General features: G+C 32.4%; 1 protein-coding gene, 1 long non-coding RNA gene and 1 other non-coding gene across 3 annotated transcripts; all 3 read right to left on the bottom strand.

The window, feature by feature from the left end:
* Nucleotides 1-583: 583 nt before the first annotated feature.
* LOC111623434 (cytochrome P450 4V2-like) lies at nt 584-15,285 on the bottom strand. Its single transcript, XM_023366008.1, has 11 exons — nt 15,100-15,285; nt 14,916-15,028; nt 14,759-14,844; nt 9,930-10,117; nt 9,724-9,793; nt 9,497-9,623; nt 9,239-9,424; nt 7,845-8,018; nt 2,301-2,367; nt 2,049-2,228; nt 584-907 (listed from the first exon to the last, which is right to left on the bottom strand). Exons 2-11 carry the CDS (start codon nt 14,940-14,942, stop codon nt 750-752), a joined length of 1,263 nt encoding a protein of 420 aa, XP_023221776.1. The 5' UTR covers nt 14,943-15,028; nt 15,100-15,285; the 3' UTR covers nt 584-749.
* On the bottom strand, nt 2,690-2,762 carry Trnar-ccu. Its single transcript has one exon. It is a non-coding gene; the product is annotated as a tRNA-Arg (tRNA).
* A 2,830-nt stretch (nt 15,286-18,115) lies between the features above and the next one.
* Nucleotides 18,116-18,491, bottom strand: LOC111623435. The gene is made up of 3 exons (XR_002756438.1): nt 18,457-18,491; nt 18,273-18,385; nt 18,116-18,201 (listed from the first exon to the last, which is right to left on the bottom strand). It is a non-coding gene; the product is annotated as an uncharacterized LOC111623435 (long non-coding RNA).
* Between the last annotated feature and the right edge of the window lie 1,996 nt (nt 18,492-20,487).

Genomic DNA, 20,487 nt, shown 5'->3' on the forward strand with positions numbered 1-20,487 from the left:
TTAAATAAAAGGAGTTATTATTCAATTTTGAGGATACTGGCAACAGTTAAATTATTGTGTTCTTGTCATACTGTTGTTTTGTTCGCGTCCGGCCTGTTCTGTAATACCACATTGCAAGTTGTGTTTATTGAAAACAACATTGCGTTAATGATTTTTGTACTTCTATTATCATAAAACATCGAACATTTCACCTATACTGTGAATCCACTTAAAGGTGGATATACGTGATTAGAAAACTTTGAATTGAACAATTTAAAGGGGCTCTTTAGAAGAAGCGTGGTCCCCCGCACTGAACAACGTAGTTTGAATTCGTCAATGATGCAACTGATCTAGGTAAATCGTCACAGCAGAGTGAAGACAATCAATTTCCGTGCTGTATTCCGGATCGCCAGCTTGAAATGTTGTTTAGAGCCTTAAGTTTCCACGATAAAAACAATCTAGATACCGAGTTGATTTAATATCACAATTCTGTCAAACGTTTCAATCGTAAAAGTTAAAAATTCCCATTTTCTGTATCATTGAGATTGTATATAAAGAAGTTTGAAAATTAATCTGAAGACCACAAGATACTTTCTCTCCTACATTTTACATCTAAGCAATGTTTTAATTTCTATTAAAAAATATCTTTGATTTACAAAATATAAAATTTGGTTGATACGGTATACAAAACGGGACTTACACTTTATGGCAGTTAAAATCAACGTTATTGTTACAATTTGAATTCTTCGCTGATTGATACAGATTGTGTTTCATCTCTTTTCAAAAATCATTTTAATTCCATTCAAAGGTCGAAGGATTAAAGAAGAATCCATTAGTAATTCATTCCTTTGTTGCATCGAAGTGAATTTAAAGTTTCGTATAACGTTGGCAAGAACTATTTTTTCTTCCATCAAAGCAAACTTCTGACCTGTAAAATATTGACTGAATATACAAGATAATATTTACCATCCTTACAATAAAAATGCTCCTTATTGTATAACAAAAAATTAACATAAATCGTTTTTATATTTAGATTTTTTCTATTAAAAAGTTGGCTTCTATTATATATTTCAAAACTTTTACTTGTTGAATAGAAGTCAGTTAACCGAAATAGGACTTTTGGACTACACTGTAAGTAATTAGATTATTCTTTTAAAATGAAAGTTGAATTAATTTGTTAATTATATTAAAACAAGATTTTAACAAAGAAAAGAACAAGATCGTGCATTTCTTTTGTATACGTAGGATGATCCATAAGTCTAGAACCATATGATTATACTCATTATTGGTTATACCTTTACAGGTAAAGCATGGCGCTGACTAAGGGGAAACGAATTCAAATTATTTTCACGGTAAACACGCAGTCAGAGTGAAGTACTGAATAATTTTAACGGCGATTTCCAGGGCCGTGTTAAGTAATGCACAATACTAGGCTTAATTCAGTATTCTGAACGGCTTACTGGACGGCGTTAAGAGCGTTTTCAGCATTATTGCACGATTATTCTTTGCCAAATAACTAGGAAAACTGACAGACGAAGTTAAAATTAAATGAAAAGAAATATAATACATTGAAATTAAAATAGTAACTTTTTTAACTTTAAAAATGAAGTTCTTAATATAGCACGAGCAGCCATTACAGTCGTAATCATAATATTCTTCAAACGAAAAACGAAAAGATACGGAATTACATCACTAAGTACAGCAAGTATACTAATAGTAGTCTGAGTAAATGAATAAAAATTCAAATTCTTACAGTGAGCGGAGTCATAATTACTAAGAACATTGTTCAATATCGTGGCAGAATTACGCGTTACTGAACACGGTCCAGACTTCCCACTAATCACACACAAGAATCTGTTGCAGTGTGTTAAACCCTTCGGCGACTTCTCGCTGACTGTGAATCTCTACTATTAACTGAAATTCGTTTATTCTTACTTGCCTTACCTGTAAAAGTCTACATAAAGATTAACTTAATTCTTATGGTTCCAGATTTTTAGGACTTATTCATGAAAGTATTCTTTCTTCTTAAGATTTCGAAAGTTAAACTATCTTAAAAAGTTACTAGTTACCTATACAATTTCTGGGTCCTGCAGAAAATGGAATATAAGCGAAAGGACTTCTTCCCGAACTATTTTCTAAAAGAAATCTATCGGGATCGAACAGTTCTGGATTAGGAAATACGTTAGGATCTCGATGAATGTTGTTGATGCAAATTAAAAATGTACTTCCCTTTGAGACTTTATATTCACCTAAGGGTAAAACCTCGTGATTAACTTTTTAATTATAATATAATAATAACTTTATCGTGTATTCGAACTTACCAATATTTATTTCTTTGTTGCAGTATCGCGCAATGAAAGGAACCGGAGGACACAATCTCATGCTCTCCTGGGAATGAAGAGAAATGTAAATAATGCATAATGTTTTAGAAATGTCACTATTAATACAATAAATTCCTTTAAACTTTCATTTAAAACTGTCATATACAGGATGTTATACGAGAAAATGGCAATATTTTTAGAGACGGCTAAGCAGCGTTTTGCGAACTGCACATACATCAAAGCTTTGCGTATCTCAACCAAACCACGCCCGATTAGTATGTCTTAAAGCGAAAGTGTTCTGAGCGTGAGAAAATTTACCATAACTCGGAATAAATACGAAGAGCAATGACCGAGTAAAAAAATTAAGTTCGAGACGATAGCAAAAACAGTACCCCTGGCGGGATTCGAACCCGCAATCCCCGGTTTAGGAGACCGATGCCTTATCCATTAGGCCACAGGGGCGGTACGTATAGTACTGTACATACCAGGTTTCGTTTTCTTCAAATCGTCAACCTCATGTTAAATGCTCGAGCACAGGGAAGACGTCTGTCTAGAGCAGTGTTTCTCAAAGTGTGCGCTCTAGAAGATTTCCGGGTGCACCCTATGGTATTCCAGAGAAACATTTGCCCAGATATAAAAATAAATATAGTTAGTCTATTGTATCATTTCATTACGGAAATACCGCACTTTTTGTTAACACATCATTATTATATTTATTATTAACACATCATCATATTATTTTTAGATAAATACACCCAAAGAAAATGGATAATTTCTCAAAAAGAAGCATAATATTGAAGAATCCAATTCTGGAAGTGAGCAAAAGTTAAGTGCAAGTAAGAAAGCAAAATCACAGCTTACTTGCAAATATAATGAAAGTTATTGAAGCTTTGGTTTCATTTGGACCAGAAGTAAAGATCATCCTTTACTGCTATGTTTAGTATGTGAATGTAAAATGGCAAATGAATCATTGCTTCCTAGTAAATTGAGTAAACACATTTTAAAACTACACACTCTAATTTACAAGATAAATCTATAATATAAAGAAATTGCTTTTAGCCCTTGATTTAATCAAATTAATTAAAAATCTACTAATGTGAGGTAGGGATAAGTCCTTATGCCTACCTCACATTAGTAGGTTTTTAATTAATTTGATAAATCTATAAGTTTTTTCAAGAGATTGTCTGAACAGCAAACAAAAGTGGCAAATTCTTTTAAAAATATAATGACNCGTTCGGCCATCCGACTGTCATACCAAGACGGACTATAACAATTAATTTTCCTATATACTATTCTTAATACTAAGTAGTTATCGTTTGTTTTGTTAACTTATGGCAACGCAACATTTGGGCGATCTGCCTAGGGGGATGCCTTCCGTGAGGTCTTTTTTAAGGTTAAGGGTAACTTGCCCCTTTCAGGCGTTACAGACGTGGAGAAAACGCGGAAAACTCCACGTGGCCAGGCGCAACCCACGACGGAACTCACAGTGTTCAGAGTACAGAACCACTTGACCACTGGTGGACCTGAATAGTTATTAATTTGCTATTTCAAAAGGATTTATCAAACTACATTTGAAAGTTGACTAATAGATTTCTTTATTAAACCAATACGTACTGTACATCAGTAATAATAATAATAATAATATTATTATTAGATAAAGAATGCTTACATCCCACAGTACAGAAAGTAGACTATAGAAAGAAATTAAAATATTAAAAACAGATATTGAATTTATCATCGAAAATATCATAAGGAAAAGTTAAAATCACCTTCCCCCTCTATTAAAAGAGAAAAACAAAAACCCAACTATTGAAGGGTATTGATGAACCCAAAATGTACAGTACATATTGGTATTATATATATATACCCAAATAAAATGGATAGATTTCTCAAAAAGAAGCGTGATATTGTAGAATCTGATTCTGAAAGTGAGCAAAAGTTAAGTGCAAGTAAGAAAGCAAAATCGCGGCCTTCTCGCAAATATAATGAGTTATTTAAACTTTGGTTTCACTTGGATCGGAAGTGAAGATCATCCTTTACCGCTATGTTTAGTATATAGATGAAAAATATCATTGCTTCCTAGTAAATTGAGTAAACATTTTAAAACTATACACTCTAATTTACAAGATAAATCTGTAAGTTTTTTCAAGAGATTGTCTGAACAGCAAACAAAAGCGGCAAATTTTTTAAAAAAGTATAATGACTGTTTCTGATAAAGCTCAAATCACTTCTTATCAACTGATAGCAAAAAATATGAAAGCTCATACTTTAGGTGAGCCACTTATTTTGAGGTGGCTATCAAGGGGAAAAGTACTTACTCGTGTACACGATCTACGACAAGAACTTATTGAGTTTTTGAAGAGATGAAACAGTTAAATTTTTGTAACCTTCCTCGATGCGAAATTTGGATTCCTAGGTTACAGTATTTGGCAGATATATTTCAGCAGCTGAATATTTTGAATACTAGCACGCAAGGGAAAGAAGAAAATATTCTCACATTCACTGACAAAATGAAAGCGTTTCAGAGAAAACTACAGATTTGGAAAAGAAAAGCTGTTGAATGTAGTTTGGAAATGTTTCCATTAGTAAATAACACTTGCGTAAACGAAACTCTTTCAATAATAGTTTAACACTTAATAAGTTTTGAAGAAAAATTGAGTCCTTATTTTCCATCACTTAACACTGAACAATACGATTGGAATAGAAACCCATTCATGGAAGCTTCAAGTGATTTTGGTTTAACATTAATAGAAGAGGAAGAACTGGCAGTTATATCCACTGATCGTGGAATGATGATTAAACACAAGGAATTGTCTCGTGAAGCCATTTAGATTTCTGTAAAAGAAGAATATGTGGCAATATCTAAAAACGCTTTAAGCATTTTACTACAATTTTCAACATCCTATTTATGTGAATTAGGATTTTCTACCCTCAACGTAAAAGTAAAAAGACAGAAATTCTTCAATGTATTGACGAGGAAATGAGAGTTTGCCTTTCAAACAGATGCTCAAACATTGAAGAACTCGAACATAAGACGCATCAGACTCATGTTTCTCATAAACAGAAGAATGAAAAAACTTAACACGTTCGCTCTTACTACGAATGTGTATATATATATATATATATAAAGATAACTTTTTGTCGTTTTTTATTTTCTAACCCCCCTTTTTTTACGAATTCTAAAAAGCATAACTGAAAAAAAATGTAACATAAAAATGTTTTTTAATATCAGAATAAATTTAATTTTGTCTTATTTATTTCGTTTAATTACCATAAAATTATGCTTGAACTTTATATATTTTTTCTTTAATATTTGACTCAATTATTATAACATATTTCTCGGAAATTTGTATACAGTGCGCCTACAATTATTTGTAGGATTTTAAATGTGCCCGACTTCAAAAAGTTTGAGAACCACTGGTCTAGAGCAGTGATGGGCAAACTACGGCCCGCGGGCCAGATGCGGCCCCCTGAAATGTTCTATCCGGCCCGCGCGACATTATTCCTAATCTGACGAGTAAAAAAGAATACAGGCTGTGGTGGTTGATGCACCACTTAACTTGAGTGTTCGTTGATTATATAAAATAACCGAAGCTTTATATCTCACCATGAAAGTTTATTTACAATCACGTAAAAAATTTTCTTTTACACTTATTGAGTAAAAGCTCGATCGGTTACAAGCATGCTTCGGTACAGAACATCCACTCGTGCGTAGCGTAGCCGAAAGAGAGAAAAAGAAATATGGCGGACGGCCTGCACATGTTTTTATAGCGCCACCTGGATTTTCAGATTCAGCGCTAGGTTACAATTATATTGGCCCGCCTAAAGTTTTCTTCTTTTCCTTTGGCCCGCTCTTTAAAAAGTTTGCCCATCACTGGTCTAAAGCAATGCTTGATAGCTCACGCATCGACAAAAGTTTGAATTTAATAATCAAAATGTTAAAACGTTTCCGGTTCGAATAAATAAGGCTTGTAGTTGATGAATGTGAAAATATTTGCCAGATAGTTTCGAAAGTTGATCACGGTTAAATAGAATAGAACAATTAAAAGGCTTAAGAAAAATATCACAATGCGATTTCTTCGCGTGGGGTTGAAACAGTACAACTCCGCGCTAAACACAGGCGAAAACAATACAAACAATCAAAGAGCCAGGACTCGACAAGGGTGTGATTCGAACCCACGCGAGTATAACTCAATGAATTAGTAGTCCACCGCCTTATGATCCCACTTTTTTTAGTTGCAGACGTTCTGATCAAAAGAAACAGAAACGGCAATAGTTCGCAATTTCGTTTGAAATTTTATGAATGCCGTAGCTTTACAGTACCAAGAAATACAAGTTTTCTGTAGGTTGAGAGATTGCGACTATTCCACAGCACTTAGCAGTGCCGAAGAGCAGCATCATAAAGGGATAGCTAGGTTGATCTTTAAATCCTTCTAGCCTTGAAACAATTCGTTTGATGGGTTACGTTTATATGACAATTTTGGATCTCCTGGGCCTCTAGATTATGCTGCAAAAATATTGCCATTTTTCCAAGGGATGCCCTGTACATAGTATGATCTAGAAGTCAGTTAAATGTTATTCAATAGCTTCAGTAAAAGAGATTGAACTACAAAAAATAATATGCAGTTGTTTCAAGCTGATTTTAGTTTACCAGCAGCCGAGTAGATAAAACCACTGAACATCGGTAGTTGATCGTGGGTTTGAAAATTCACTGTGTGGAGTTTTCCGGAATTTCTTCACGTTGGTAACTCTAAAGAGGGGGCCAGTTTACCATAAAACTCCATAAAACTCAAGAATTTTATTTAATAATTTACATACAATTGCATCTATATTATTTGATTTAGTAAATTGACCTAAAAAGATATACATAAAATTTTTGGGCATTTTCATTTATTCTGTAAAAATTAAAATATATTAAATTAAGATGATATAAAATATAGTTTTTCATATATTGTTATGGGGACACTAAGAGGGCCTATTTTCCACGCTTACAATGAGGATAGCCACATGGTGAGAAAAGGGTCCGACATATCTGGCACAGACGACCCAGAAACTTCTGAGTTTTTTCGAACTGCTCAGATTCGATCTCAGATTTCCAGAACTGTGGCAGATACAGGACTACCGGAGCTTAAGCTCTTCCTACTGATACAAAAAAAACTTAATCTAAACAAGCTTCAAAACATTGTTTATAAAAACGTGTTCGTTGCAAACTGAGAATATCATCCACCAGTGGCTGAGTGGATAAAATCACTGAATAATAGTCGTGGGTTCACGCCTCACCAAACGACTGTCCTCATGAAGTTTTCTGGGTATCTAACATCTAATAAGGAGCATTAAAATCTCTCAGGAGGAGCCTCCTCTTGAAAGATCGCCTTATTCCATCAAACCAAACCAAAGCGTGCAAGCTCGGGTGGCCTTGGATTAATCGAAAATTATAGTGAATAAAAAAGTCATTTTGATTTGATTTCAAGAATGTAGTAATTTTTAAAAATTACAACCTGGTGCTAAGTTTTACATATTTTACGACACACTTAAATAAATTACCTTTATTACACATTCTAGATATTTCATTTGTTTCACATCTCCAGAAGTAATGCTCCGTTCTTTATCATCGCCAAATATTTCAAAAAGTTCTTCATAAACTTTATTCTGTATGTCTTTGTACAAACCGAGAAAATACAATGTCCAGCTAATACCCATAGCCGTGGTATCGTGACCCTGAAACAACAATACAATTGTTAAAATGTTGTTCTAGATCTGATTACTTCATTTTGAATCGAGTTGGAAACACAATATATAAATGTTCAATATTATTACTACTCCATCATAAATATTTACCTTTCAGATCTTTATTCGCATCATGATAAATAATGCTAACAATCATTTATAATAATGCAAATTAATCTTAATACTGAGTAATTATTTCAATACATTTTTCTTTGTGCTCCAGAAACATTATTAAATGTAACCAATAACAGTGATGTAGTTGCAAAAAATAAGTGGGTATACGCCGTCGACCATTAATTATACTAGCATATTGGTACACTGTGGACACATTGATACTCAACAGTATAGTCATATATATTTAATGGTTAGTATACATTTAGGTCTCAGTGAAAACTAATAATAATAATTATGATGTTTGCCAGGATAATGATAAAAAATAAAATGCACGGCACCATAACTTAAGTGTAGAGCAGGCATGAAAGACTATTCAATCATAATACAAGGAAAATCAGTCCAAAATTTCTATACTAAAATTAGTATATTACAAATGTAAATCAGTCTCTGTATACAAATTTTAGTATATTAAAATTTGTATAGGCATACTAAAATTTAATTTAAAAAATCATTTTCTGTCTTTTACGACCTACGCTTTATTACATCACTAACCAGTAAGTAATCGATCTAAATTCCTGTATTGAAAAAAGTAATAAAATCTACTCTGAGAGTTACTGATGAATTATTAATAGTATATTATGCCTCTGTTTTCAAGCTACATAATCAAATCAAAATCTATTTTATATTGTCTAAAAATGCAAAGTATAATATTGCATGAATTTACATTATGGACATTAATGTTGATTTATTCGTTCACGCAAGATAACAACCCCTTAAAGGTCATACTGGACCATATTCGCATTTGATCTACAGGTCGACTCGCAATTAAATCAATCGGCATAAAGGACGAGAATGATGCCCCTATTTGAATTATCCATGTTAAATTGTCAGGATTCAGATCAGTTTCGATTCAGAATCTCACGGCAATAGATATCATTCTGCACATGAGATGGAAGTTGAAAGAAATCGCAATGACATAGACACTTATTAATTATTCAAATATTTATAATAGTCTCCGTTTGAGTACTTCTGGATCCGATACTACGGACAATTATCTGAAACATTTATGTGATTCGATAATACTATGAGATATTCACCTCAAACATAAAAGTATCGACTTCTTCTCGAACGTCTTCTTCGCTGAGATTGCCATTAACTAAATGATGATAAAGTAACAAATCCAAAAATGCTCTATTCTTTTTACTCTTAAATCCAATCATCTCTTCTTCCACAGATTCATTTTTCAATCGTTCTGTTAATTCCACTTTCTTTTCTTTTATTACCTTAAAAATAACGTTAATAAGTATTTTAAATTTAAATTTTGGTACGATATAATTTTATATGAACTTAATTACATTTTTCGTAAATGTATGAAGTGTTTTCAAACATTTTTCATTCAACTTTCTTAATTTACTTAAATAGAATATAGTGTTGAACCAGTACCAAGGATTTACAGATCGCGTCATGATACAATGCGAAATGCTGCAAATAAATAAAATTAGCATAATTGTTACATACTTCATTATAGTTTTTTCGGCAAAGCTGATTTGGGCTAATTAATCAAAGAAAATTGCTCATTTACTTCTTGACTTTTTGAACATATTTGGAATCAGAGAACTCTTGAGCCTTCAGATGCACTCCCATTGCTGAATCTATTTTGAAATGTACAAAATTTAACAGATATTTCAGTTAATTGATAATCTCTTGTTAATTTTACTTCGATGCGGAATTACAGTACATAAATTTGAACAGCAAGTTATAAAAAAAAAGAAAAGAAATCTAACTTACCTCCAATAATGTCTAAGGTACAAAGTGAAACAAAAGATATCACATTGATCTCTTGGCCATTAGAATTTTCTAACTTTTTAACTAAAGTACACGAATGCCGATTAAAAACAGAAATAAAATCATCCAAAATTCGGAAATGGAAAGCTGGCGTTAACAATTTTCTTCGATTTCTCCATTTTGTCCCAGAACTAATTATCGAAATAATTATATATATTTTTAAATTTATTAATACTTTATAAATTAAAGGACTGTATTTCGAATAGAAGAAGAATTTACGGACAAATTAATATAACCAGGTTGAATGCAACCTCTTTTGTTATTCAAACTATCTCCTGCGGATGATGTTTTAAATATAGAGTAAAGCTTTTTCTATGGAAAATCGTTTTCCATGGATTATCGAGGAAAAAATCCGAACAATTCTTTCATTCTCCTATTGAAATACGGTTTTAAAACTTTTAAAATTGAATTTATTAATTTTATACGAATTTTTAAAGTTGCCTTATTATGAAGGATTTTAAAAATCGAAATTTCAAAGTAGTGTAAAAACATTTTAATAGATCATTTCTATACTCTGATAATATATTTACAAAACTTTTCTCAAGTTTTATTAAATTAAAAAATTACTAATATCGTTATAACAATGTTTAGGGGAGACCGGGGCAACTTCGGCATGCGGGGCAAGTTTGTCAAGCGCTTTTTTTTTAAAACAAATTAAAAGGAGATTTTGGTTATAGGTTAGGCAGTTGAGTTTTATTGGTGGCTTGTTGAGTGTATTGTTTTTATTGTTCTCCAACAAGCGTAGTTGAATTATCAAGCAAATTTTCATTTTCGTTGAATTCCATATAATATTTTTTTTCCATTTATATTGAATTGGCAGGTTTTGTTATAATTCCATGATAACGAAAGTTACTTTTCCTGTTAGAAGGATGTAACTTCAACTTATTCACGTGGCCAGATCGTGGCTTGGCATTCTGTTCTCAGGGTTGTACTTAATGTTTCGAAATCATGACTAGCGGGGTAAGATCGGCAACATAAAGCCACATTAGAAGCAAAGGATAAAAATCAAACAGATGATAAATGAAAACATGTTTGCATTTGTTATTCATGTATATATGTCTTTGAACTTGCATTTCGTTGTAATAATATTAAATGGGTGTTGGATTTGTATTTCTTTGTTTTAATAGTGAATTCCAACTTATACATTGTTAATAACATAATTTTATATACGTGCCTATCTTGCCCCATTACTGTTGCCCCTATACCAGGGGCAACTTTAATAAAAATAATTAAAATAATTACAACTTTACAAAAAGAGAGAAGTTGCCGATCTTGCCCCTATACCCGGGGCAACTTCGTCAATTTCTCTCTTCTTGTAAAGTTGTAATTATTTTAATTATTTTTATTTCCAAACTGATTTTAACCAGTTCTATAGTAAGGTAACATTCCAATAGACAATATGCAAAGCTTTTTTTTCAGTTTACAGCAGTATTTATTACACAAAATTTAAGTAAAGCTTAACATGCCGATCTTGCCCCGATCTCCCCTATATCAAATTAATGTAGAATATAAAAATAAGTTTATTGATTTATAAATGAAAATAAGTCTCGAAAACACGGTATACTCGGCGTAATTCCTTTTTAGGCTTCGAACAATTGATTCCTTAGCATCTACTGGCAATATATTTATGATATAAATTTTTATACTTCGGAAATACATTTGTTATCAGTATCGAAGGTATTTATTGTAATTTGTACTGTTTAACAATATTTCTTTAAAAACCGAAACAGTAAGATATGAACGTCTTGGGTGCCATGTAGTAGACTACTTTCTGCTACAAAGGGTTTACACAAATGCTCTTTTCGATGAAAAAATGACGTATTTATCTATATATATAAAAATGAATGTATGTGTGTGTGTGTGTGTGTCTGTCTGTCTGTCCTTTATGCATTACCACACCGTTTATCCGATTGCCGTGAAACTTTGGGAAATTGTTTAATATACTCCGGCGAAGGTTTGTGGCATAGTACGATTGCCATAAAACTTCGGAAAGTTTTTTAATACACTCCCACGAAGTACATTTATCCTACGATAGATGGCGCGCGTTTACACGAGCATTTGAGCATCGTGTTAGATCGATGTCAAATTGTGAAGACCATTTCTCCCCCTTCAAAAAATATCTCTATATATGCATTTGTGAACTGTTATTTACGATATTTGTAATAATTTTTGTTTAATCACTTTATTTCAACTATTTTTTGCTAATTATGTATTCGCTCGAACTTTGTTAAAACCTTAACCGTATTCCAAACAACAACCGAAGTCGTTGGAGGAAATTCGCCTATTTTACCGATCTAGGATCCCCCTTTCCCAAATTTTAATATCGACTCAAAATAATTTAAAAACACAAATTACAATAAAACGGTTTATTATCCAACTATCAGAAATTCCACAACATGCCAAGGAAGAGAGGAAGGAGCAATTAAATAATCAAAATTATAAAGGATTTAAAAAAATTATATAAAAATGAGGAATATCGCACTTCTAACAATCTCTGTGTGTATGTATAAATATAACTTATTGTATTTTAATATTGTTATGTAAGAGCACGATCATAATAAAGAGTGTTATTCATATATCATCTGATGTTATCATGTTTTGTCTTCTGTACTGGGTGTGTTCGAATCAACTGTCCTTTGAACTTATTCGTATCATATCTGAAAAGATTATTATATAATGTGATGACGAGCTGTTTCATAGATTCTAGTCAAAATGATAATAGATTATATGTCATATACAAAAAATAAATGTGATCGGTAAGCGAATTTTTAGAAAAAAATAAGTTACATTACATGTTTTTGAAAACTATGTTTTAAGTTAGATAAAACTTAGAATTAAATATCTCAAGTAAAATTATGCCTAGTCAGAATCGGTATCCGTTTATTTAATTAACTTTTTGGTTACTACACGATAAGAGTACTATGTAAGTTGTATACTATGTACTGTACATTATTACTTACATTACTTATAGTCTTGCAAAGTGTGATGTGATCTACTATTCAAATTTTCAGCAACAGCAAAGTTGCTAGATATTGCAAAAACATCATCTTAATTTTTTGGAGATAGTGCTCCATCCTTATTCAATGCTATTTCCGGAGAAATATTTTGTCATCCATTCAAAATTTTCTTCATCAAATCTATGAAAAAACTTATTACAATAACATTTCCTTACAATTCTTCTATGTTTATTTTCCTCTATATTACTATTTTGTGAATCGAATTGCTATGATAAGAAATTGGAAAATTTTAAGCATTTACTAGAAAAATGAGAATTGCTAGTGTTTTATCACACTACTTTAGCTTTCACTTGAGAAGCAAGTAAACGTTCAACCTTTTACTACTAGTAAGTTATAAGTAAAAGCTAGCTTTCAATTATAAAATCTGTAATCTTCAATTAAACACTTACGTTTAACTCTTAATTATATGACCTACTGTTTTAAAGAATTATATTCGTTGCTTGTTCTCAGGAACTCAATTCTCAGAAACTTATTCAAATCTTAAAAGTTCTCAATCCATAAAAGTATTCGATTCTACTCTTGGTGATCGATAGAAACTATTAAGGCATCAGCCTTATTGCTCGAAAAGACCCTGGATCGAATTCGGCAGCCCATTCCCATACCCGGTAATTCACATTGTGAGCTTGGCTTTACCATGATTGGTATGAAAAAGATCTTAACCACAAGACGGAAAGAGCCAAAACAATATAAAAATAACCTCTCTATATTATAAAACTAGGACTTTGTGCGACTTTGTCGTATCGCGATAGAATTGAAACGGGGCCGGAAGAAAAGAAGCAATCCCTGCACCTGTAAGGCACAGAAGAGGCGATTCTTGTACTTGACGGACCCGGACAAATGAATTTTGTGGGGCTACAATCGTATCTGCAGTCCGATCCTTGCACTGGCTAAGTACGGAGAGACGATCCGAGAACAAAACAATCGATGGCAATTGTTTTGTTCTTATGTTTTGTCCGTTTCTCGCGCCTATTTTCCGTTAGGCCACGCAATGCTATTTTTATTTTCGACCTCTAGACGTAACTTCTGTTAGGTGTACTCAGTCGCATCAGAGAACACAGACATTGTCACTGTAATACAGTACCTTTGTACTGTAAATCGAAAACGAAGTCATGGATTCCTATTTTTTACCTTCCAGGTTATTAGCATTTACAATTTTTTAATAAAGCCCATCCCTATTCTCAAAATGAAGCTTTTTGCCATTTTATAATAATTAAAAATGTAGATTTTTAATGAAATATCGTAACAGATGCCACCAAAATTTTAAATACTGCCGGGAAAGTTAAGCGATTCGTTGCTAAATTTTTTACATATAAATGGACTCACATTATATTTCTAAATTCCTCATCTCAATTAATGGAAAAAGGCAAAGTTTAATCAAAATCGATCGAACAGATTTTGAGAACGAACACAATTCTATAAGCCTCTTACGAGAGGCTTCCCTCCTAATCCTCCGCCTCAAATATATATCGTATTCCATTCTTCTATATATTTTTACTAATAATAAATCAGAAATTTAAATATATTTCTATTTTTTAAACAAAATTTTAAAAAGTGCTGATAAAATTTTCATATCAGTTATTTATAAATAAGGAATTTGAAATGAATTTTTAAGACTATAAAAGGGAAAACTATTCGGATCCACTAGCTTCTATTTTTAAAAACTAATAAAAAATTTTCTATAGAAAAAGTGTTATATTTTTAACACCATCTGCTGAAGATTGTGTACAGTACATGACCAGTCTATATTATATTTACCTCGTCAGCAATCCAGTTCCTAACCATCCATGCAAAAAGTTATAGGGCCAATTCTTATCGACAAGATCACTGTTGTTTAAAACTACCTAAATATTTTATGATGTATATAAATATAAAATTATTAATTAAGTACTTTTTCGGTTATTAATATTCTTACTTCAGCAAATTCTGGACAATAAATCATTACAACTTTAAGGAAGTTCCATCGAATTTGATATATTTTTTCATCTTTGTAGATATTGCACCAACAATTAACAGTATTGTTAAACCCTATTTAAATATTTATTTATTTATTTATTTAAATTCTTATAAACGTAAAAATTATTTTATAAAATACTCACATACTCCAGGATGATATTCGTTTTCTCTCTGCTCTTTACTCTTGGTTAACCTTAACTTGATTAAAGTATAAATGAATGGAAGTGACGAAAAATTAGGGATTTCGCTTTCTTTTCTGCTTTGTTTTATCCAAAAATAAAATCCAAAAAGTATCAAGAAAAATGCAACAATTAATAACTGACTAAACATTATAACAGTTTTAAAATTTTACGATTTTAAGAGACTTTCGACTCCTCTCAGTCGATATCATATCGTCAGTCACATGCTTTATATGAGTCAACTCCTTATAGTTTATCTAAGTCTAGTAACGATTAAATGGTTATATAAGAACAAAGTAATCGAAGGCGATGAACATTATCACTTTAAATGCAAGACATTCCACTCAAAGGTAAGTGTATATTTTTATTTTATAACTATATTTGAAAGAATTCTCGACTAAACACTTGTTTATTGTAGGCAATCGCTCGCCTCTCAACACGAAGAAAAGACGAAGATATGTGAAATGCTCGAAAGTAAGTATCTATTTTTATATTGGCTCTACTTTATGAAGAATTTTCGTCTAAAAATATGTTTATTTAAGCAAATTATGATTCTTTTTTTGTGTACAGATTTTTAATTCGTTATCGTCATTTAAATCGTCATTGTCTAGAATGTTATAAAAGTTTGTTGTTTGGATGCAATTTGAAAAACATTGTAGACTCATAAATTCCCTTTGTCGTCTATCTGTTTGTTTGTATTTTCTGAATCTGGAGGAGAGAGTTAGACAGATGAACGTTTAGCAACTATTCCTGGCAACTACAAAGGCAGTTGGTCTCGACTATATATGAACATTTGATAGAAACTGAAGGTTGTGCTATTTCATTTCAAATATTTTTAACCAGAAGTGTTAGATAAATGGCTGGCAAAATTCTATTGTTAAAGGAAAACTATGACGTACAGGGGCAAGCCAATACAAATTTCAGGTGGAGAGCATATATTTGAAATAAAATAAATTTTAAAAATACAATTAAAAAAAGCAGCCTGGCATTGTGGCTATATCACAATAAATAATTGTTCGTTAGAATATTAATCTTATATTCCTATTATAGAAATAAAAGTGAGCGTAAAGAAATATATAAAACGTGATTTAATTTATTTTATGATACATTAGAGTCTACTTATTTATTTACTACTGTCAACTCATTAAGTGGGGTTTATAGCAGTGGGGTTAAGGCAGAAATTAGTGGACATTTTTATCGGCATTACAAGTGAATTTTATCAACTGTGAAATGTTTTTTGAAAAATTTCTAAAAATTCAGAATGATATACGTTTTAAAAAATACTCTAAATACAAATAAAAATTTGATGACTTCGCACATCCTTTACAACCACAGAAACATAATTAGATAAAGCAGGATAGACTTTTCTTTTCAGGCTCTTCCCTGATTACCAATAGAAGGGTTTCAAGGTCGCATTTCACGTGATAAAACGCACGTTGATTTCGTCCCCTTCGCCATGTTTATGGTCTAGCTTCCGCTTTCTTAGGTTGCATGTGGTTTTGTTATTTAACAGGTGGGCAGAGCTTTTTTTCTATTTAAACTTAATAGAACTGTAGTATTTTTATATCATGGACAAAATTTAAAAAAATGCGTTTCTGGCGAACTATTCCCGCAGTCTGACAGGACGAGATGCTGTTTTATATGAAGAGAAAGTTTCATTATATCAGGGTGCCGATCCATAATAAGCCAGCATTTTCGTTGTAGATCAAGAGTTACGGCCTAAAGTAGAATTTAGTGACATCATAAACTACAGTATTTAGTTTTGACGACAAATTACTACACTCTTTCACAAATGAAAGCTTACAAATCTTTAGAAGTCCATAAGTACCTTACAATTGTCTGGATTTCTCCCAACTAAGTGCTCTATCAGAACCCTCCTAACATGCCGTTGGGTTGTAGCTACTCTCTTGCTCCCTGTATAATGTTGGCACCCAGTCTGGTGATGCCATCGTACAATGAGGAAGGTTTTTCCCTGGAGTAAAAAAGCTTTTTCAATAATATATTATTATGACAATTTAATAATAAAAAGAACTTATTATTATGGTATGTTATATATAAATAATAAATAAGAATTTGTCAGGCACAACTTGAAGGTTACTATGTAGTCTATGCTATTTGTAGGTGAACAATGGAAATTATTGGTTTATATCTTAAAAAATACAAACCCTTTTATTTATGTAAATTAAACTGGAAGGATAATTGATTCAAAATCCATTTTTAATTCTTCATCTGCTAAGTGACTATCTTTGCTTAACACTTTAATATTAACTCTACTGCATATTTATTACAAGCAGACAGTAAAAACACAAATTGAAAGGTGAAAGATAGCTGGAATACAATTAATATTATCTATTCAAACTAAAATATGCGGTTGTTAAAATTATTTAACTTTATATTGTCGGTATTAACAAAAGGATTTTTTCGGTTAATTCTCGAGAGCCATGCAGATTGCCTTGGCCGTGAAAGCTTTCCATACGCAGTGTGAGCCGCCGGGGAGGTTCGAAGTTCCTCTCCTTGCCGGCCACAGGTCAATGACCTACTTTCTTGTCAAGGATGCCGTTTGCGTTCGGTTACACGTTACGCGAGTGGAGGAGAGTCAGAGGGGTCGACGATAAGACGATGGCACAGTCGAATAAAGACACCATTTAAAAACAAAACAAGAGTTTATTTAACTCGCTAACGAAATTAAAATTTACGAAAAATCTTCTAATTCGCGGATAAGAGAGAGAGTTTACAATAATAGTTCATACCTCTGGGAAAGTATTGGATGGATATTTCTTCTCTAATCGTCCCGAAGAAAGGTGCGAGGAGTGGCACAAGGTTTTCCAATTGAGGTCGTAAAGTATGGAGGAGGGCAAGGGATCCACTAGCTTCTATTTTTAAAAACTAATAAAAAATTTTCTATAGAAAAAGTGTTATATTTTTAACACCATCTGCTGAAGATTGTGTACAGTACATGACCAGTCTATATTATATTTACCTCGTCAGCAATCCAGTTCCTAACCATCCATGCAAAAAGTTATAGGGCCAATTCTTATCGACAAGATCACTGTTGTTTAAAACTACCTAAATATTTTATGATGTATATAAATATAAAATTATTAATTAAGTACTTTTTCGGTTATTAATATTCTTACTTCAGCAAATTCTGGACAATAAATCATTACAACTTTAAGGAAGTTCCATCGAATTTGATATATTTTTTCATCTTTGTAGATATTGCACCAACAATTAACAGTATTGTTAAACCCTATTTAAATATTTATTTATTTATTTATTTAAATTCTTATAAACGTAAAAATTATTTTATAAAATACTCACATACTCCAGGATGATATTCGTTTTCTCTCTGCTCTNAACTTTTATTATGTAAACATTTAGTTGTAGGAGTAGACTACGGATCGAAATCGGTCCAGGGAATTATTTGAAAACGGTTCACGAACCCACGTTTTCAAACTACTAATTAAACAGATCCTATGCTTAATAATATTTTTGCAAACTCCGTGGCTATCGATCGCAAAATGCGACTAATCAGAGCAATGATCAGTTCTCCACATGCTGATTATGCTAATATTTCATCCACCTTATATATATATATATAATTTGTAACAGTCATCAATTTACGTGATTTTTTTTCCAAATGAAACAGATCAGACGTGCAATGAAGATATGATTTATACACGTAAGGCAGAGTACACTTGACACTGAACAATATATAAGTACGCCTTCTCCAATTTTAGTATGATCTTGCCATTCCATTATATATAAAGAAAAAGCAAATAATGTTTCAGAATGGTAATAAAACTCTTGTCTACAGAAATCTTCCTACTCGATGATGAATGGTCTACTACTGTTTATAATATTCTAGCATCTATAAATAATTAATATTAAATTATCTACATAATAAAATTAATTATAACTAGTGATGTAACGAATATTCGATTACTATTCGGTATTCGGCCTATTCGGCCTATTTTTCACTATTCGGCCGAATACCGAATATTTAATCACTATTCGGCCGAATACCGAATACCTAAAAACAGGAGTAATAAATAACAAAAACACAGTAAATTAATCGTTTTGGTATTTAGATTTAATGTTATCGAGTTAGTGTTGTGTGTTTATATTTATTTATAACTTGTAACATCACAAAATAAAAAATAAAATAATATTAGTCACATGTATTCACAATTTATAATTACAAAGATCAACACACGTACACGTCTATCGTTGGAGAATCCTCGCACATCTGAGGGTCTGACCCTGCCTATCCTTCTTTTTAAGCGCTCGTCTTTGCTCTTCCCTTTCTCTTTCCTCTATCGCTCTAATCCATGTATGCCTATGCATACATCATAATACGCGCTCACGATACTTTCGATTCGTCACTTTTCCGTCGTAGAGTTCCCATTTTACAATTACGTGACTCAGCCTGGTGATAACGGAGAAAAGAGACAGATAGGACGTCGATATAAGTCACAGTTATGATTTCACAGATTCGAGACAGCTTGATAGCCCGAACGGCCCCAGGCTTTCGCCCGTGCACGCTAAGTGACTTTCATTACAAGCATTTAGCTTTCCGAAGTCTATGACAACAATTGTTTGGCATTGACGGCCGCGAATTTCGTGCCAATAAGCTGCCTCGACTTGTTCGATTATGTTATCAACTCAATTTCATATTTATTTTCACATTTTCACTTCGCGGTCCTTCTCTGTTCTTTTTCCGTTATTTACACGTGTAGGTCATTTCATTGTTATCCACATTTGATATCATCATTTATCACATACTGCCACGACGCTCTTGTCTGTCCGCTACAACTGTCAAGAATTAACGCGATTGGCGAAGCGTAGTGACAATGGGCCAATAGAGAGCAGGATCCTTGCCATAATGCGGTTTGCGCGCCAATTTTCGTACGTGCGTTAATCGAGCCGAATAGTTTGGCCGAATATTCGGCTATTCGGCCACGCTCTTGGCCGAATATTCGATATTCGGCCTCAGGCCGAATATACTATTCGTTACAACACTAATTATAACACTTACCTATATTTATTTATTTACAGAGCTGACAAAATTTCTCTTTGAAACCTAAAACTTTCCTCGTAAGAATATAAAAAAAGTAGATACTTTAAAATGTCTAATCGCTATTGTGGTCAATTTCTACAAATTCGCTGCTATTATCTATCGAAAGATTCCGAATCTGAGAACTAATTTTACTATCGTCGGATACTTCCCTTTGGTGAATGATATATTATTTGCATTCGGGGTCGACTGAGCCACAACGGAAAGAACATGCTGTTGATTCTACAGTAGAATCAACAGCATGTTCTTACAGTAGATATACAGTACCTGTACCT

This window comes from Centruroides sculpturatus, unplaced genomic scaffold (assembly GCF_000671375.1).
Source record: "Centruroides sculpturatus isolate CEXI.00-Female unplaced genomic scaffold, Cexi_2.0 scaffold190, whole genome shotgun sequence".
Lineage (NCBI taxonomy): Eukaryota > Metazoa > Arthropoda > Arachnida > Scorpiones > Buthidae > Centruroides > Centruroides sculpturatus.

Bases quoted from the DNA above. Each gene is read 5' to 3' on its own strand.
- LOC111623434 (XM_023366008.1), bottom strand. From the start codon at position 14,942: ATGATTTATTGTCCAGAATTTGCTGAA. The intron at 10,118-14,758 runs GTAAATATAATA...TTCGATAATTAG, and splicing joins GGAACTGGATTGCTGACGAG to TTCTGGGACAAAATGGAGAA. The intron at 908-2,048 runs GTAACTAGTAAC...AATATTTTACAG, and splicing joins AGGACCCAGAAATTGTATAG to GTCAGAAGTTTGCTTTGATG.